The following is a 16239-nucleotide window of genomic DNA, read 5'->3' as shown; positions in this document are numbered from 1 at the left end:
CTGATGTGGGTCCTTATAATGCTCTTTGTGCCCTCTTGTCTTTCTTTATGCTTGATATCGGTCGTTCAGTCTCTTTTTTTTCCTCACCATCTATACCCGTTAGCACACACTATGTTCTTTAATGTTGCCTCTGGAATTGCAAGGGGTGACTGTCTCCTATTGAAGACAAAACATTTCAGTTTAAAGGGTTTTTACCTTAGGAATAGGAGGAATAGTAATAATAATAATAATAAGCATTTAATTTTTATTATAGCCTTAATGTGTGCCAGGTACTTAAACGTAATACCTCACTTAATTTTATGGTACTTTTATCATTTCTGTATTTCAGATACAGCGCAGAGAGCTGTTTGAAGTTACATTAGATAGGGGATGGCAGAGCTAGAAATCAGTCCTGATCTGCCTGTTCTTCAGCAATGCTCTTAAGCTTCTGTGCTTAATATATACAAAACACTGTCTCTAAAACAGATGAACAAAGGTCGATATAAATAAAATAGCAAAATTGGCATTAACAAAGCTTGCAAGACTTTTATATTAGTAGTCCTACTTCTTTTGCTCTTGGAATCATTCCATTATGGTAAAAAGTAAGAGCTTTCTGTCTCCTGCCCTCTGTTTTTGTAATTGGGTTTCTAGTCTTTCCCTCTTATATTTTCATTTAATTATATAACATATTTTACTATCAAAGCAGATCACAGAAAATTTTGAAGAAGTGAAAACTAAAATACCAGACTTAATCTTAGCACTAACCGGTTGGATTTTTTTTATCATTCGTTTTTCTCTATTGATGTATAAAGTTTATATTTAATGATTTTAATTGTGTGCTTATTATTTATCACCATCACATTTAACATGAGAACTATTTCTTATGTGCCTACATGGAAAACCCCATAGGAGCCTTTTAATAGATAAATCATGAGGATAGTACTTTTTTTAAAAAAATAAAATCTTATTCTTCTGAACTGTATTAGTAGAGTGTCTTTTCTTTTTCTCCTCAGTTTCTAAGAAAGTGGCATTTTTCTTATTACCAAATTAAATATATATTTACTGTATAAAAGATTGAAATGTGTAGAAAGCTTAAACAAGTTTTCCCAGCTCTACCAGTTATTGGCAGCCATTCTTTTTTTTAAATTAACTTATTTGCATTATTATGTTCAATTAGCCAGCATATAGTACATCATTAGTTTTTGATAGCAGCCATTCTTAATGTAAAAACCTCTTCTAGTCATTATATAGTATGTGGCATCTGATAAAACCCAGACTTGGCCACTTCCTATCTGTGTCTCTTAAGACGAGATACTTAATCTTATAGAACCTCAGTTTCCTTGGCTGTAATGAAAGTGATACTAATGTTTATATGTTTATATACCAGAGTTATAGTGTGTTGTGTTTTGTATGTATTAGGTACTCTCTGTCTTACATCTTGTCATCGTTATTCTATGTGTGTGCGTGCGTGTGTGTGTGTATACATATGTAACTACGGCCTTTTATATCTATCTATCTATATACACATTTTTTACAGATACACATTTTTTATATATGTTAGATATGTATATAGGGTTTTGTTAATTTTTTTCACAAACTTTGTTTTTAGCTAGATTTGCCACAATTTTCCTGCTATAGAGTAAAACTAAAATTTACATTTTTATGCATAAATATGTATTTTTATGAGTTATACATGTATATAAAATACATGTGTATGTATGTGTATATATGTATGTATACCTACTGTATATATATGGTATTATATTTAATGTTTTGAATTCTGCTTTTATTAACAGTTGATGTAAGAGAATTTCCCCATATTATTAACATACTTTGTAAACATTGCTTCTAATGTTTATTGGTTACTAAGGTTTTGTCATAAGCTTAGTTTTTCTTACCATTCTCCTATTGCTCAACTTTTTTTATCCCAGTTTTATTTTGATATGTAATTGACATATAATGTATTAGTTTAAGGAGTACAACATGATTTAATATATGTATATTAAATTACCACACTAAATTTAGTTAACAACCATCACCTCATATAGTTATACATTTTTTTCTTGTGTTGAAAACTTTTTTTTAAAAGATTATTTATTTGAAAGAGAGAGTGTGTACACTTGAGCAGGGGAGGGGCAAAGGGAGAGGGAGAGAGACTCTCCAGCAGACTCCCCACTGAGTGAGGAGCCCAGCACTGGGCTGGATCTCAAGACCCCTGAGATCATGATCTGAGCTGAAATCAAGAGTCAGATATTTGACTGAGCCACCCACACACCCCTCTTTTGATGAGAACTTTTAAGATCTATTCCCTTAGCAACTTTCAAATATACAATACAGTGTTGTTAAGTATGGTCTCCATGCTGTACATTACATGTCCAGAACCTACTTGTCTTATGACTGGAAGTTTGTACCTTTTGACCAACTTCACCCATTTCTTCCATCCTCCCCTCCCCGGCCCCTATCACCCACCAATCTCTTCTCTGTTTCTTTTAATTAATTTTTTTTTTTTTTAGATTCTAGGTATGTGAGATTATACAGTATTTGTCTTTCTCTGTCTTAGTTCACGTAGCATAATGCCCTCAAGTTCCATTTGTATTGTTGCAAATGGCAGGGTTTCCATCTTTCTCATGGTGCAGTACTATTCCTCTGTGTGTATGTGTGCGTGTGTGTGTGTGTGTGTGTATCTCATCTTCTTTATCCATTCAATTATTAATGTCTTGGCTAGTGTGAATAATGGTGCAATGAACATGGGAGTGTAGATACTTCTTTGATAGCCTGTTTTCATGTCTGAATATATGTATACCTAGAAGTGGTATTGCTAGAGGATATGGTAGTTCTGTTTTTAATTTTTTGAGGAACCTCCATACTGTTTTCCATAGTGGCTGCACCAATTTACATTCCCACTTACAGTGCACAAGGGTTCTCTTTTCTTCACAGCCTTGCCAATACTTGTTTTGATAACCATCAAAACATTCATAACATTCTGAAATGCCTCGGAGAGAGAAAAGGCTGGTAGGGTTGTGGATGAATTTGTATTATAGAAGTCATGAAACTCAGAAAAGAAGGTTTAAGAAAAATAAAGCTTTATATTTACTGTTTCTCTCTCACATAAATTACTTCCATTTTATGACTGGGAAGTATCTGAAGCTGGATACAAGCTCAGTAAAGATTGTGGAGGAAGCCACTACAAGGTCTTACTTGAGAATATGCTCCCATTTGTTACAAGCTTTCTTTTCCAAAAGTTGATGATGAAAAGAAAGACTGGGATTGTCTAAACAGAAATTTTATCTGATTGGGACATGGCATATGACAGTCCATTGAAAACAAGCAGTCAGAATGAATGACTGGCACTGCCCCCCCCCCTTCAACAACTTCTAAAGCAATTTTGATTTGAATTATTTCTGATCATAAGCTTGGTATTTAGGCCATTCTCCCTTGGGAGACTCCTGACTTGGAACCATTTTCCTTTTCTTTACCAAAAGGTAGCTTTTATTGGTTTTGGTTAGATAAATCATTTAACAAACAAAAAAGAAAAGCAGACCAAGAAACAGACTCTTAACTATAGAGAACAAACTGGTAGTTATTGGAGAGGAATGGGTGGAGGTGGGAAGAGGAAATCGGTAATACGGATTAAGGAGTGCACTAGTTGTGATGAGCACCAGGTGTTGCATGGAAGGGATGATTCACTATATTGTACACCTGAAACTAATATTAACACTGTATGTTAACTAACTGGAATGTAAATAAAGACTTGTGGGAAAAAAAGGGGAAACAAAAGAAAAATCTTAGCCACATGCCTTTTGATTGAAGGGCTATAAAGTTAATTTCTAAAGTGGTTTGTAACCTTTTAAACAAGGTGTATGTTGTAGTCATTTCCTCATTATCTGTTCAGGCATTTCCTTTTGAGGATAATGGATGTACCCCCTTCATAAATATCATCTCCTAAAGATGCCTACTGCTTTTGAAAGTAGTGTCTGCCTTTAACAGTTTGTTATTCCATTTTGGTTATTTGATCATGCCTCCTGCCTTATTTTTCTTTTATAACCATAGAAATACTTACATTAAAATGTTTACTGTTATTTTGTTTCTTAAAAATGTAAAGTATACCTTACATCTTTAGATGTCTGTACCATTTCCAAAATTATATTTCAGTAATTAAGTTGATAAATTGAAAAATGTTATATTCTTGGTAAGAGGTGAATAAGAAATATTTGAGTACTATTTTATAAAAACAAATACCAAGTATAGAGTTTCATGGAAAGTTTTCACAGTGTATCTTTCCAGGCTTTTTCTTTGCCTTTCTCTTCTTCACCACTTCACAGTATCACATTTCACTAATTTAGTCACATGCATCTACTTATGTCTCTAAGTCTTCTCATGATATTCTCTCTTACAGAATTATCCATATTCCTCTCTGATTTTTCATCAGCAGTCCAATCCGTACTTAAATGTTACGTCCCTGTGTCACTTCTACTGTGAAACTCTCACTCACACAAGAACCCATTATTGTCCTCCTCTGATACCCCAGCATTTGAGATCTGTTTTGTCTGTTACACATATGTCTTTTTATAGCCAGTTGTATTTATTTTTATCTCCCACACAGGACTGTGAGCTCCATTGTCTTTGTTTACTTAGCATCAAGCCAAAAGCCTTACTCATAGTGGTTGTTCATTTACTGGGCAAAGGGATAGCCTTTGGGCATGCCAAACCTAGGTTTGCCAAGGAGCAAACCTACTTTCTTTGCTATAAAATTGTAACAGTACAAGTTGAAAGGAAAAAGGCCACTGGGTCCAAGTATTTCAAATCACAGTTTTTAATCTCAATTTTATGACTGCTATTCTGTATGGCCAGTGGTGAATAAATCCTTAGCTTACCAAATATAGGAAGATGTTGAAATATCAAGCACTGTAGGATCTTTCTTCCTGTCTTTCTCTCTCTCTCTTTCTTTCTTTCTTTCACCATCATTTCTTTTTGATAGTGGTGCTTTGTACTTAATTGTCAATTTTGGTCTTTGTGTATAAACCATGAGAACCCAGGGGTACAGCCACATCCTGTGGGCCTTTTATTTGTATATGTTAGTTTAAAGTATTTTTCATTGTGCCTTAAACTTTCTAATTATAAAAGTATCATTTAGATAAATGCTTCTGATAGAAATTCAAACAGAATAAAGATACATAAAAGCAAAAAGGCATCATTATTCATACTCTTAATATTCCATACTTCACAAAGATCTTCATGATAGAGTCTGATTTGAGTATTTACATTTTTCTATTTATTATTTTTCTATTCATTTTCTATTTTCTCTCGTTTAGATACAGATATTAATTAAAAAAATGTAACTGGGATGGAGATAATATGCATATGTGGGTGTATGTGTGCACGTGTGTCTGGGTGTTTAATGACTTTTTTTCCGACTTAACCCTTGGAAGCCATGTTAGTACCTGGTGATTTGTTTCCTTTTTAATTGCTGTTAGCCATACTGGTGGATATACATTGTGGTAAAATAGGAAAACCCAGGGAACATAAGCAGCAAGGTATTTCATGTAATCAAATGATAGCCTTTGAGGTGCTCAAGCAAATTAATGTCTGACGAGTTGGGCTAGTAGTACAGAACCTTACCTATGACTTGCTCATGTGAATTCTTTTTGTATCTATTTTTTAAATATTAATGTTTAAATGTTGAAATATTTAAATAAAAACTTAAGAGTACAAAGTTCTGGCAGTGAATCTCTACAGTGATTTCTTTTTTTTCCTTTTTTTTTTTTTTTTTTTTTTAAGATTTATTTGTTGGGGGGGAGAGGGGCAGAGAGAGAGGGAGAGAGAGAATCTCATGCAGACTCCCCATTGAGTGTGGAGCCTGACTCTGAGATCATGACCTGTGTCAGATGTTTAACCAATGCCGCCCAGGTGCCCCCAGTGATGATTTCTATAAGGTATCTCAGGGTATTTATTACTGAGTTAATTAAATATTCCATTTTCCATTGTCAAGGATTCTTTGGCAATAGCTACCAGAATTTAATATTCTTTTATTCTGTTTTTGTTTAATATCTCTTCCTTGCCTTATTTTCATTAACATTTATTTGAAAACTTCATTTGCTTATCATAAGGTGAATTCTTTTTTCCAGCATCCAGTGTTGGATGAACCAATAGCAGAAGCTGTCTGTATTATAGCAGATATGGATAAATGGACTGTTCAAGTGGCCAGTAGCCAGAGACGAATGACAGATAATAAATTGGGAAAGGAAGTATTGGTTTCCAGTCTTGTGTCCAACCTGCTTCATTCCACTCTTCAGCTTTATAAACATAACTTGTCTCCAAATTTTGTAAGTATGTATAAGGCTTAAATTATTCAGCACTCTGATAGGTGACTGAACGTTATTTAGTATGTGCCTACATTGAATATTGCTGTTAGTTCATCGCTGGTTCCCGGAAACATGTCCATGTTATGGATTGAAGGTTTGTGTTCCTCTAAAATCCACGTGTTGAAACCCTAACACCCTGTATGATGGTGTTTGGAGATGGGCCTTTGGGAGGTAATTAGGGTTAGATTAGTTGATGAGGGTGGAGCCCTTGTGATGGGATTCGTGGATCTCTTAAGAAAAGGAAGAGAGATTGTGAGGACAGATCCAGAGGCAGTCTGCGTGCCCAGGTGAGAGTTCATGCCTGAACTGGAACATGCTAGCACCCTGACCTTCACACTTCCAGCCTCCAGAACTATGAGAAAATAATTTTCTGTTGTTTAAATCACTGAATCTGTGCCATTTTTGTAATGGCAGCCCAAGCCGACTAAGACAGAAGGGGATATGTACATATCTATATATTGTATGGTTTCGGCAGCTAGAATTTAGTGCCTGACTAGTTTCATGTAAGGTATGGACATGCAGTGTCCCAAAGCTTTGTGCTGTATGCCAGTGCTTTCCAGAGCCTCATTGTCCTATCAGAACTTTGTATGAACCTCTTCATAATACTGAATAACCTCTTACTGAAGACATCATTTCCAACTTTCAAAGTTTTTTTTTTTCTTGGTAGGACAAATATAATACAGCTTACTTAAAAACCTCTGTAGATCAACATGATAAAGGCCACATATGACAAAACCACAGCTAACCTTATTCTCATTGGTGAAATATTGAAAGTTTTACCCCTGTGATCACGGGCAAGACATGGATGCCCGCTTTCACCACTTATATTCATCAGAGTACTAGAAAGCCCTAGCCAGAGCAATTAAGTTAAAAAAGTTACCTAAGTTAAAAAAAAGCCCTAGCCAGAGCAGTTAAATTAAAAAAGTTACCTAAGCTACATAAGTTAAAAAAAAAATGAAAGGCATCCAAATTGGAAAGGAAGAAGTAAAATTATCTCTGCAGATGACATAATCTTAAATGTAGAAAACTTAAAGATTCCACAAAAAAACTGATAGAACTAAAAATGAATTCACCAAAATTACAAGATACAAAATCAGCATGCAAAGGTAGTTCCATTTACATACACTAGTAATGAACAGTCTAAAATGGAAATTAAGAAAGCACTTAAAAGAGCAGCAAAAGAATAAATTACTTAGTAATAAATTTTACCATGGACAAAAGACTTGTATACTGAAAACTAGAAAACGTTGCTGAAAGAAATTAGAGAAGACATAAATAAAGACGTTTTGTGTTCATAGATTGGAAGACATAGTATTATTAAGATCACAGTACTACCCAAACTAATATACTGATTCAGTGCAATCCTTATAAAAAATCCCAATGACTTCCTTTTTTTTAAGAAATAGACTCATCCTAAATGCATGGTCTCTCAAGGGACCTGAAGAGCCAAAACAATCATAAAAAAGAAGAACAAAGATGGAGGACTCACACCTCCCAACTTCAAAACTTACTACAAAGTGGCAACAATCAAAACGGTGTGATACTGGCATAAGGACAGACATATAGGCCAATAGAATATAATAGCCCCCAAATAAACCCTTACTTATATGGTCAGTTGGTTTTGGACAAGGGAGCCAAGACCATTCAAAGAGGAAAGGAGCCCTTGCAATAAATCATGCTGAGAAAACTGGATATCCACATGTAAAAGAATGAAGTTGAACCCTTTATGCCATAAACAGAAATGAACACAAACTTGAATCTGACTTAAATTGAAACTTAAGTGCTTAAACTATCTGTAAAACTGTTCAAGAAAACATGGGGGATAATCTTAATGGCATTTGATTTGGCAGGGATTTCTTGGATTTAACACCAAAAGCACAGGCAACAAAAGTAAAGAACAGGGGCGCCTGGGTGGCACAGCAGTTAAGCGTCTGCCTTCGGCTCAGGGCGTGATCCCGGCGTTCCGGGATCAAGCCCCACATCAGGCTCCTCCGCTATGAGCCTGCTTCTTCCTCTCCCACTCCCCCTGCTTGTGTTCCCTCTCTCGCTGGCTGTCTCTCTCTCTGTCGAATAAATAAATAAAATCTTTAAAAAAAAAAAAAAGTAAAGAACAGATACATGGGACTTTTGTCCATGTCCACCAAAAATTTTTATCCGCCAAAGGATACTGTCAACAAGGGAAAAGACAACCTGCAGAGCAGGAGAAAATATTTGTAAATCTTATATGTTCAAAGAGATTGGTATCCAGAATAACAAAGAAAAACTCAATTTAAAAATAGACATTTCTCTAAAGAAGATGTATGCATGGTCAATGAGCATATGAAAAGATCTTCAGGGAAGTACAAATCAAAACCACAGTGAGATACTCCTTCACACCCATAAGTGTGGCTGTGATCAAAAACACAAAAATAACAAGTATTAGCCAAAATCTGGAGAAATTGGAACCCTTGTGCATCGTTGGTGGGAATGTAAAATGGTGCAGCTGCTGTGGAAAATACTTTGGCAGTTCCTCAAGAAGTTTAACATTGTATTGCCCTGTGATCCAGCGATTCTACCTCTGGGTTTATACTCAAGACAGTTGAAAGCAGGGACTCAAAAAATTGTACCATCATGTTTATGGGAGCATTATTTGCCATAGCCAAAAGTTGAAAACCCCTCATGTCCATTAACAAATGAATGGATAAACAAAATGTGGTATGATACATAGAATGGAATATTTCAGCCATGAAAAGGAATGAAATTCTGATACATTCTGAAACAATATGGATGAACCTTGAACACATTATGCTAAGTAGAATAAGTGCAAAGGACAGATATTACAGAATGCTACTTAAATGAGGTCTCTAGAATAGGCACATTCATAGAGACAGAAAGTAGAGATTACGGAGGGCTTGGAGGAGGAGGGAATGAGGAGTTATTATATAATGGATACAGAGTTAATGTTTGGGAAAATGAAGAAAAGTTCTGGAAATGGGTAGCGATGATGGTTGCACAACATGTATATTTAATGCCACTGAATTGTATACTTAAAAATGGGTAATATGGGGGTTGCCTGAGTAGCTTAGTCAGTTAGACATACGACTTTTGATCTCAGCTCAGTTCTTGATCTCAGGGTTGTGAGTTCAGGTCCTGCTTTGTGCTCCATACTGGGTATGGAGCTTACTTAAAAAAAATGGGTAATATGGTAAATTCACAGATATATGTAAATTATATATACGTGTGTGTGTGTGTGTGTGATTTCTATTTTGTTTTTTCCAAGAAGAAAGTGGGTTTTTATTAAGAGTTTGGTGTTTTTTTAAGTAAGCTCCACACCTAATGTGAGGCTCAGACTCATAGCCCTGAGATCAGGAGTCCCACACACTATGGACTATTAAATGTATAGCATCAATTCACATGCAAAATCACCTATTTTATTAAATTGAGCGAGTTAGTTGATAATGAATGACTTGTATGTGTTTTCGTTTTTAATGTTCTGGCTTAGAAATATCTCTCTTTTAGTAAGGACTACTGAGGCATGTTCTGTGAGCTGTTGCCAGCTTTTCTCTTTAACTCTCCACAGCAGAAAGCAGCTTTTCCTGTGTAAATACATTTGAAATGCATCAATTTATGAGTGTTATATTTATCAGATTTGGAATAAAAACATTTTTTAAAGTTCTGGAAGTGTGTAGTGTTGATAATTTCATATCCTTTTGGATGTACTTAATGCTTCTCAATTGTACACTTAAAAATGGTAAAAATGGTAAATTTTTTATTATGTATAATTTACCACGTTTAAACAAAAACTCTGTAGGATCTAAATCTTTGATATTAACTAGAAAAAAATTATAATCCTTTAGCTAAAATTATGTGCTTTAAAAATGTGCTCCAAGTTTTGGTTTATGCAGGAATAACTAAACTGAATTGTCATAAACAACGATGCTTTGGAATTTGCCATTACGTAGAGTTAGAAACCATTTTCTTACTTGGTTCTTGTTTCCCCCTTAACTGCAGTGTGTAATGCATCTTGAAGACCGATTACAGGAGTTATACTTCAAGAGCAAAATGCTGTCTGAGTACCTGAGGGGACAAATGCGTGTTCACGTCAAGGAGCTAGGAGTGGTTCTAGGGTATGTTTGTGGCTTTGTTTTCTCATTGCACTTTCTTTAGGCAAAGAATATTCCCTAGAATTGCCTTTTAGAAGTTGGACACTGTTATCAGTTGGGTTGCTCTATACAATATAAAAGCAGATCCTTGGTTTCTGCTGATGTCCCTTATACCATTACAGTACGTTGAGAAACTTGTAATTTACATATGTTGTAAACTCATCATTCCCAGCATCTGCGCTGCCATCCAAAGAGCTGACTGAAGTAACACCATTCTGTGGGTGGTAGTGCATTATCTACATATTATTACTCCTTCTCCATTATCTTTATATTATGTCTGTCTACTTTGCAATTATCCCTGGGGAGAAGACATTTTCTAAAATGCTAACTAAAGGACGAACAGGAAATTGGTGGGAAACATTGATTAGCCCCTTTTCATTATATTCTGAACATAGAACTTTGCCTATGTTCTATGGCTATTGTGTGTGTGTGTGTGTGTGTGTGTGTGTGTGTGTGTGTGTGAATTATTTCCGAAATCCTAGTTGCATAAATTGAAACAAGCTAGAACTTTTTTAAATTAAGCTTTTTAGAAGGGAGAGAGAACCAACATCAAAGAGCAACTGTGTCAGAAACCAAATTAAATTCTTTCATTAATATTATTCCTCATCGTCTAGATTGGATATAGATGATTCTGTGTGTGTCATGCCTTCATTTAAAAAAAAATTTAAACTAGTTTTTAATGTAATATGCATATAACCAAATTTTATAGTGCATTTTGGCATAAAATGAAAATTAAGTTGTCAGTGTCTTTTCCCAAACTTCTGATCCGCACCCAAACACAATGAACGGATTGTCTCTTCTTACAGAATTTTTAAATATATGGAATAAAAAGTATAAATTGGTTTATTTTCTGTATATCATTGTGCAACTTGCCTTTTAATATATTGTGAATGTTCATTTAAGTACATACTGATTTATCTCGCTACTTTTTGTATACCATTTCATTATGTGGTTGAATTTAGATTTTCTTTTCAAGTTTTGTGCTATTATAAATCAATACTGGAATGAATATAAATCTTTGAAGTTTGTAGGATAAATTCTTAGAAATAGAATTTTTGGTTAAAGGACACGTGTATTAAATTTTTTTTTTAAAGTTTTTATTTATTTATTTGACAGAGATGGAGACAGCCAGCGAGAGAGGGAACACAAGCAGGGGGAGTGGGAGAGGAAGAAGCAGGCTGCTAGCGGAGGAGCCTGATGTGGGGCTCGATCCCATAACGCCGGGATCACTCCCTGAGCCGAGGGCAGATGCTTAACGACTGCGCCACCCAGGCGCCCCTGTGTATTAAAGTTTTGATGGATATTGTTAGTTATTGTGATAGGTAATACTAAAGGTTATCCAAAATACCAGAATAAATTCTCACAGACAGCAGGAAGCACACTCTTCCTACTGCTGGCTATTGCCAAACTTCATCTTTGTCAAGCAACTAGCTGAAAAAGTGTAATGTGATTTTATTCAGATTTATTCTCTAACTGTGAATAAATCTACATAACTTTTTAAATATTTATTGGCCCCTTTTTTCCTATAAATTATTCATGGTACGATGTATTTTTAAGAAGCTTCCATAGCAAAAAAAAAGAAAAAAGAAAAAAGAAGCTCCCATTACTTCTTCCCAGTACTTTTTTTTTTAAAAAAAGATTTTGTTTGTTTGTTTATTTATTTATTTGAGAGAAAGCCAGAGTGAACGAGCACCCGTGAGGGGGGAGGGGCAGAGGGAGAGGGAGAGAATCTCAAGTGGTCTCCACTTGCCCTGAGCGCATAGCCCAGGGTCTGTCTCACGACCCTGAAATCATGACCAGAGCCAAAACCAAGAGTTGGACGCTTTACCGACTGAGCCATCCATGCACTTCTATAAAAACATTGTATCTAAAACAGTATGGGTGGACACAATTATTCTATTATTAGACTTTATTGTGTTTCTTAAGATACTGTCCCTTGCCCTGATGCCTGGTCTATTAGCAGATCAGTGAGATGCTTTCTTACATCCATGACTTTGTTACTATTGTGTTTCAGTGGCTTTCTTTCTAAAAAAATCTTTTGTTCTGGTTTTTACTTATTGAAACATTTCCAGTTTGTGTTATCTTCAACTCTCTTCTTACCCTTTTCCTTTTGGCCAGAGTGGCCTAGGTTCTTGACTGCTGAGATACGGTATGTAGCAGTTACTGCCTGTAAGACACAGAAAGCCTAAACTGAGATTTTTGTTTTCTTTATTTCAGGATTGAATCCAGTGATCTTCCTCTTCTGGCTGCTGTAGCAAGCACTCACTCTCCATATGTTGCTCAGATACTTCTTTAATATAAAGGTTGTTAGAAATTAACTTCGGTAGAAAGTTAAACAGAAACCAAGGAAGTAGATGCAACATTCATTTATGGCAGTTTTTTTCCCTGTTAGACTTCGATCTGAATGAGTCAAATGCCTGAGTATCTTGCGTTGCAGTACATATTGTGTGATCATTGGATTGCTTTTTCTTTTTGGCTGGACTTTTGGGTGGTGGTATACTTTTAACCAAGAGAAACTAAAACAGCATAAATTATTTTGAGGGAAAGCATTTAAAAAAGCCAAAGCATAGAAATTTCTAAATGAATAACATCAAGGAATTTCATACGATCACTCCCGTGTTGCCAAACTCATAAATAGCAGCGGATGTCTCACGATTAAATGGCTCAAAAAGTCATTTCATTAGTTTTAATTCCTTATTTCTAAGGTATGGATAGATCTATAAAAGCTTGATTATTTGTTCTTTCGTTTTTCAACTCAAAATAGCGAATATTGGGTTATTTCTCAAAGTATTTTAAACAGCCTGTTAGTTATAATAAATCAAGAATAATGAGTGTAAATGTGTGTATGCTATCCACCCAAGTGTACATATGTATCTATTTTTTAAAAAAGCAGAGGTAGAAATACAAGATTGATTGGTAAACATGCCCTTTTTTAAAATAATATTTTCAACTAGTATCAATTGTACATAGTGTTTAAATGTTACTCTCTGGTGGATTTTCTGTTCACATACCCTAAAATATAACTAAAGCCGATCTTTTTTTAAGGCTGAGGAATGTAGATTCCCAAAATAAGAATACTACTTTGTATCATTTGTTTTGTTTATAAGTATAAGCTAATTCTTATAAATGTTAATATTTACATATTTACATGCATCTAATTTAATAAATGAAAATTAGGATTAAAGATTACACCAAAGCATTGGGAAAAATAATATTTTCTTTAAAAGTGCTCAGGTAGCCAAGGCCTTTGCTTTCAGTATCAGCCCTTCTTAACCCCACAGGAACTGAATATTTGTTTCACTGCTTCATAATATTCAGTTTACACTAAAAGAGCTCATTAACTCTTAAAATTATTCTCTTTTCTCTAACAGCCCCTCCCTTCCAAAATACAATTTTTTTTCAGATATTTTGACTTTTCAGTTGTTAATGTTTTTGTATATATTGTCGAGTGTTGCTTATGAGAAAGGCTAATATGGAACCAAACTCGTGTAAGTAATGTAAATAGAAAGATGGGTAGATAAAGTTTTCAGTATGCTCTACTACCTCAGTTTACTTGAATACTACATTATAGTTTATTCTTTACTTATCTGATCTAAGATACTTTTAATGCTAGACGTGAAACTGGTTTCTGCTTTCATGGACTGTTTTCATTATAATTAATTGATTAGCTTAAAAAACCCACTTGCTTATTCTCTTACTAAGTATAATTACTGTATAATACATTCATTCTTGAGGTTTGAATTTTCAGTAATTAAGGAAAATTTCTGTGGTTTGTTTAGTCTTTGGCCTTGAATTTATAGTGTTGGGTCACATTTTGCCTTGTTCTTTATGTATTCAAGAAATCTTCAACTAGACAAGAAATAGTTGTTTTTATGGAGTGTAAACCTGAAATCGTGCCTGCAATCACTTTTGCCCCTGTGTCGTATCACCTGGTCCCAGTTAGTACCTGAGTCTCCCATGGATGACTTGCTGTCAAAGAGTATTTATGGATCTATTTTGTTTGGCTTAATTTTCTTATTCCATTAATTATTGAAATTCTTCCCTCTTTTACTGTTTGGAATTCTATGAATCAATCTGTTTGGCAGAATTCACGATATAGACAGATTCATAGGTGGGCCACTGTACATTATTTTTTGATTGTAGTTCAGAATGATATATAGCAGGTAGATAATGTCTATTTTTGCTTGTTTCCTCTTTTTAATTAATCATCAAACTATTTGAAGTCCTATTTGAAATCTCTAATTATCATTTAGAAAATCTAGTCTTCAGTAAATGGATGGCCCATGCTACCGTTCCCTTTTAAAACTAAGCTTTGTGGGGCACCGGGGTGGCTCAGTCAGTTAAGTGTCTGCTTTCGACTCAGGTCATGATCCCAGGGTTCTCTCTGCTTCTCCCTCTCCTCCCCACTTGTGTCCTCTCTCGCGCGCTCGCACTCTCTCTCTCTCTCAAAGAAAGAAAGAAAAAAAAAACAGCAAAAACAAAGCTTTGCTCAGAAGGAAGAGGCCTATAGTTTCTTATAGAATCATTAATCCTTATAGGATTCCTGAGTTTTATAATTCCTAACCTTCTGTACTTTCTACTACCTTCATCATAGTCTTGTTTTTCCTTACACAAAGCCCAAGGAATGAGCTGCTGCTTCTTTAAAGTGTGATCATTATGATAAATGTGAAAAGAGTTTTGGCCTGTTCAAAATAATTTTTTCAACTTCCTATGGTACAGACATATATGTGTTACATATTTTAAAAACCTGTTTGTTTCAACAGGAAATTAAAAAAAACTGTTGCAACAGGAAATGAAAAAGGGATCTTTTACATTATAGATTTAAAACTAATTTTTCCTTGTATATAAACTAATTAGTTTGATTTGAAATATTCCTGGCTTTTATTAATAAGTCTTAATATTGAGTTTGAAAATGTTAAGTGCAATAAACATACTAGCACAGATTTCATTTTGTTGCAATTGGCATACACTGGGGATGATCACTTAAAAAAAAACGATTTTACATAATGCCTATTTCTGGTGGATGTCTTATGAGATGGTTCTGCTTTCTCTAAGTTATTTAGATGATGGGATATGTAAAATGTACATACTTGTTCCTTGTTCTGTATACATTTCTCAAATGTACACCTGTATTATAATAACCTCCCAGTTCTAGGGGAAATTTGTGCAATAAATACACGTCAATTTGATGGACAATGTTGGTCTTTATTTCATGTGTAATTAAGGTATATGTAATATCATGGACTCTGGTGTCGCTCACGTGTATTCTTTTCTTGTTCATAATGTCCTTTTTTAATCCCAAATTTCTTTACTGGTATTTAGTAGAATCTACTTTCTGAGGTGGCTGTGAGAATCAAGTGAAATAAGGAACGTCAAAAATTTATCTCAGTGCGTGGCACATCCCACGTGCTCAATAATTCTTGGTTGCTGCTATTACTGGGTAATCTGTCCAGCCTCCTCACTACGGCCCCCAGCTGTTGTGGGGAGAATTTAACATTATGTTTTTATGAATGAAAATATAGTCACAAAAAATACACTGGTATACTGTTCCATTTGACCTGTTCCTCATGATGATAAATAGAAAATTTCTTTAACTGCTTTTTTGAAAACAAACTAAAAATCATTTAAAACTTAGAAGAAGCCACATAAACCAGTTAAGGACATTGTATTCAATACAAATTACCATTGACTTTACAATTAAACCGAAATATCGGCCAGTTGGTTTGGGTTCTAATCTGGTTTGTTCACTGATTTGC

General features: G+C 34.8%; 1 protein-coding gene across 2 annotated transcripts in view; it reads left to right on the top strand.

Annotated features, from left to right (window-relative positions):
* Window positions 1-15679, top strand: part of FNIP1 (folliculin interacting protein 1) — a 151622-nt gene extending 135943 nt beyond the window's left edge. For both annotated transcript variants that reach the window (XM_026507905.4, XM_026507904.4), the window contains 3 exons: window positions 6105-6302; window positions 10332-10447; window positions 12701-15679. In XM_026507905.4, the coding sequence (XP_026363690.1) occupies window positions 6105-6302; window positions 10332-10447; window positions 12701-12779 (393 nt within the window). In that variant the 3' untranslated portion in view covers window positions 12780-15679. The remainder of the gene's footprint in view (window positions 1-6104; window positions 6303-10331; window positions 10448-12700) is intronic.
* The last annotated feature ends 560 nt before the right edge of the window (window positions 15680-16239 follow it).

This window comes from Ursus arctos, unplaced genomic scaffold, assembly GCF_023065955.2.
Source record: "Ursus arctos isolate Adak ecotype North America unplaced genomic scaffold, UrsArc2.0 scaffold_5, whole genome shotgun sequence".
Taxonomy (NCBI): domain Eukaryota; kingdom Metazoa; phylum Chordata; class Mammalia; order Carnivora; family Ursidae; genus Ursus; species Ursus arctos.
Note: the sequence above shows the minus strand (reverse complement) of the source record. Positions and strands in the feature narration are given on the sequence as shown.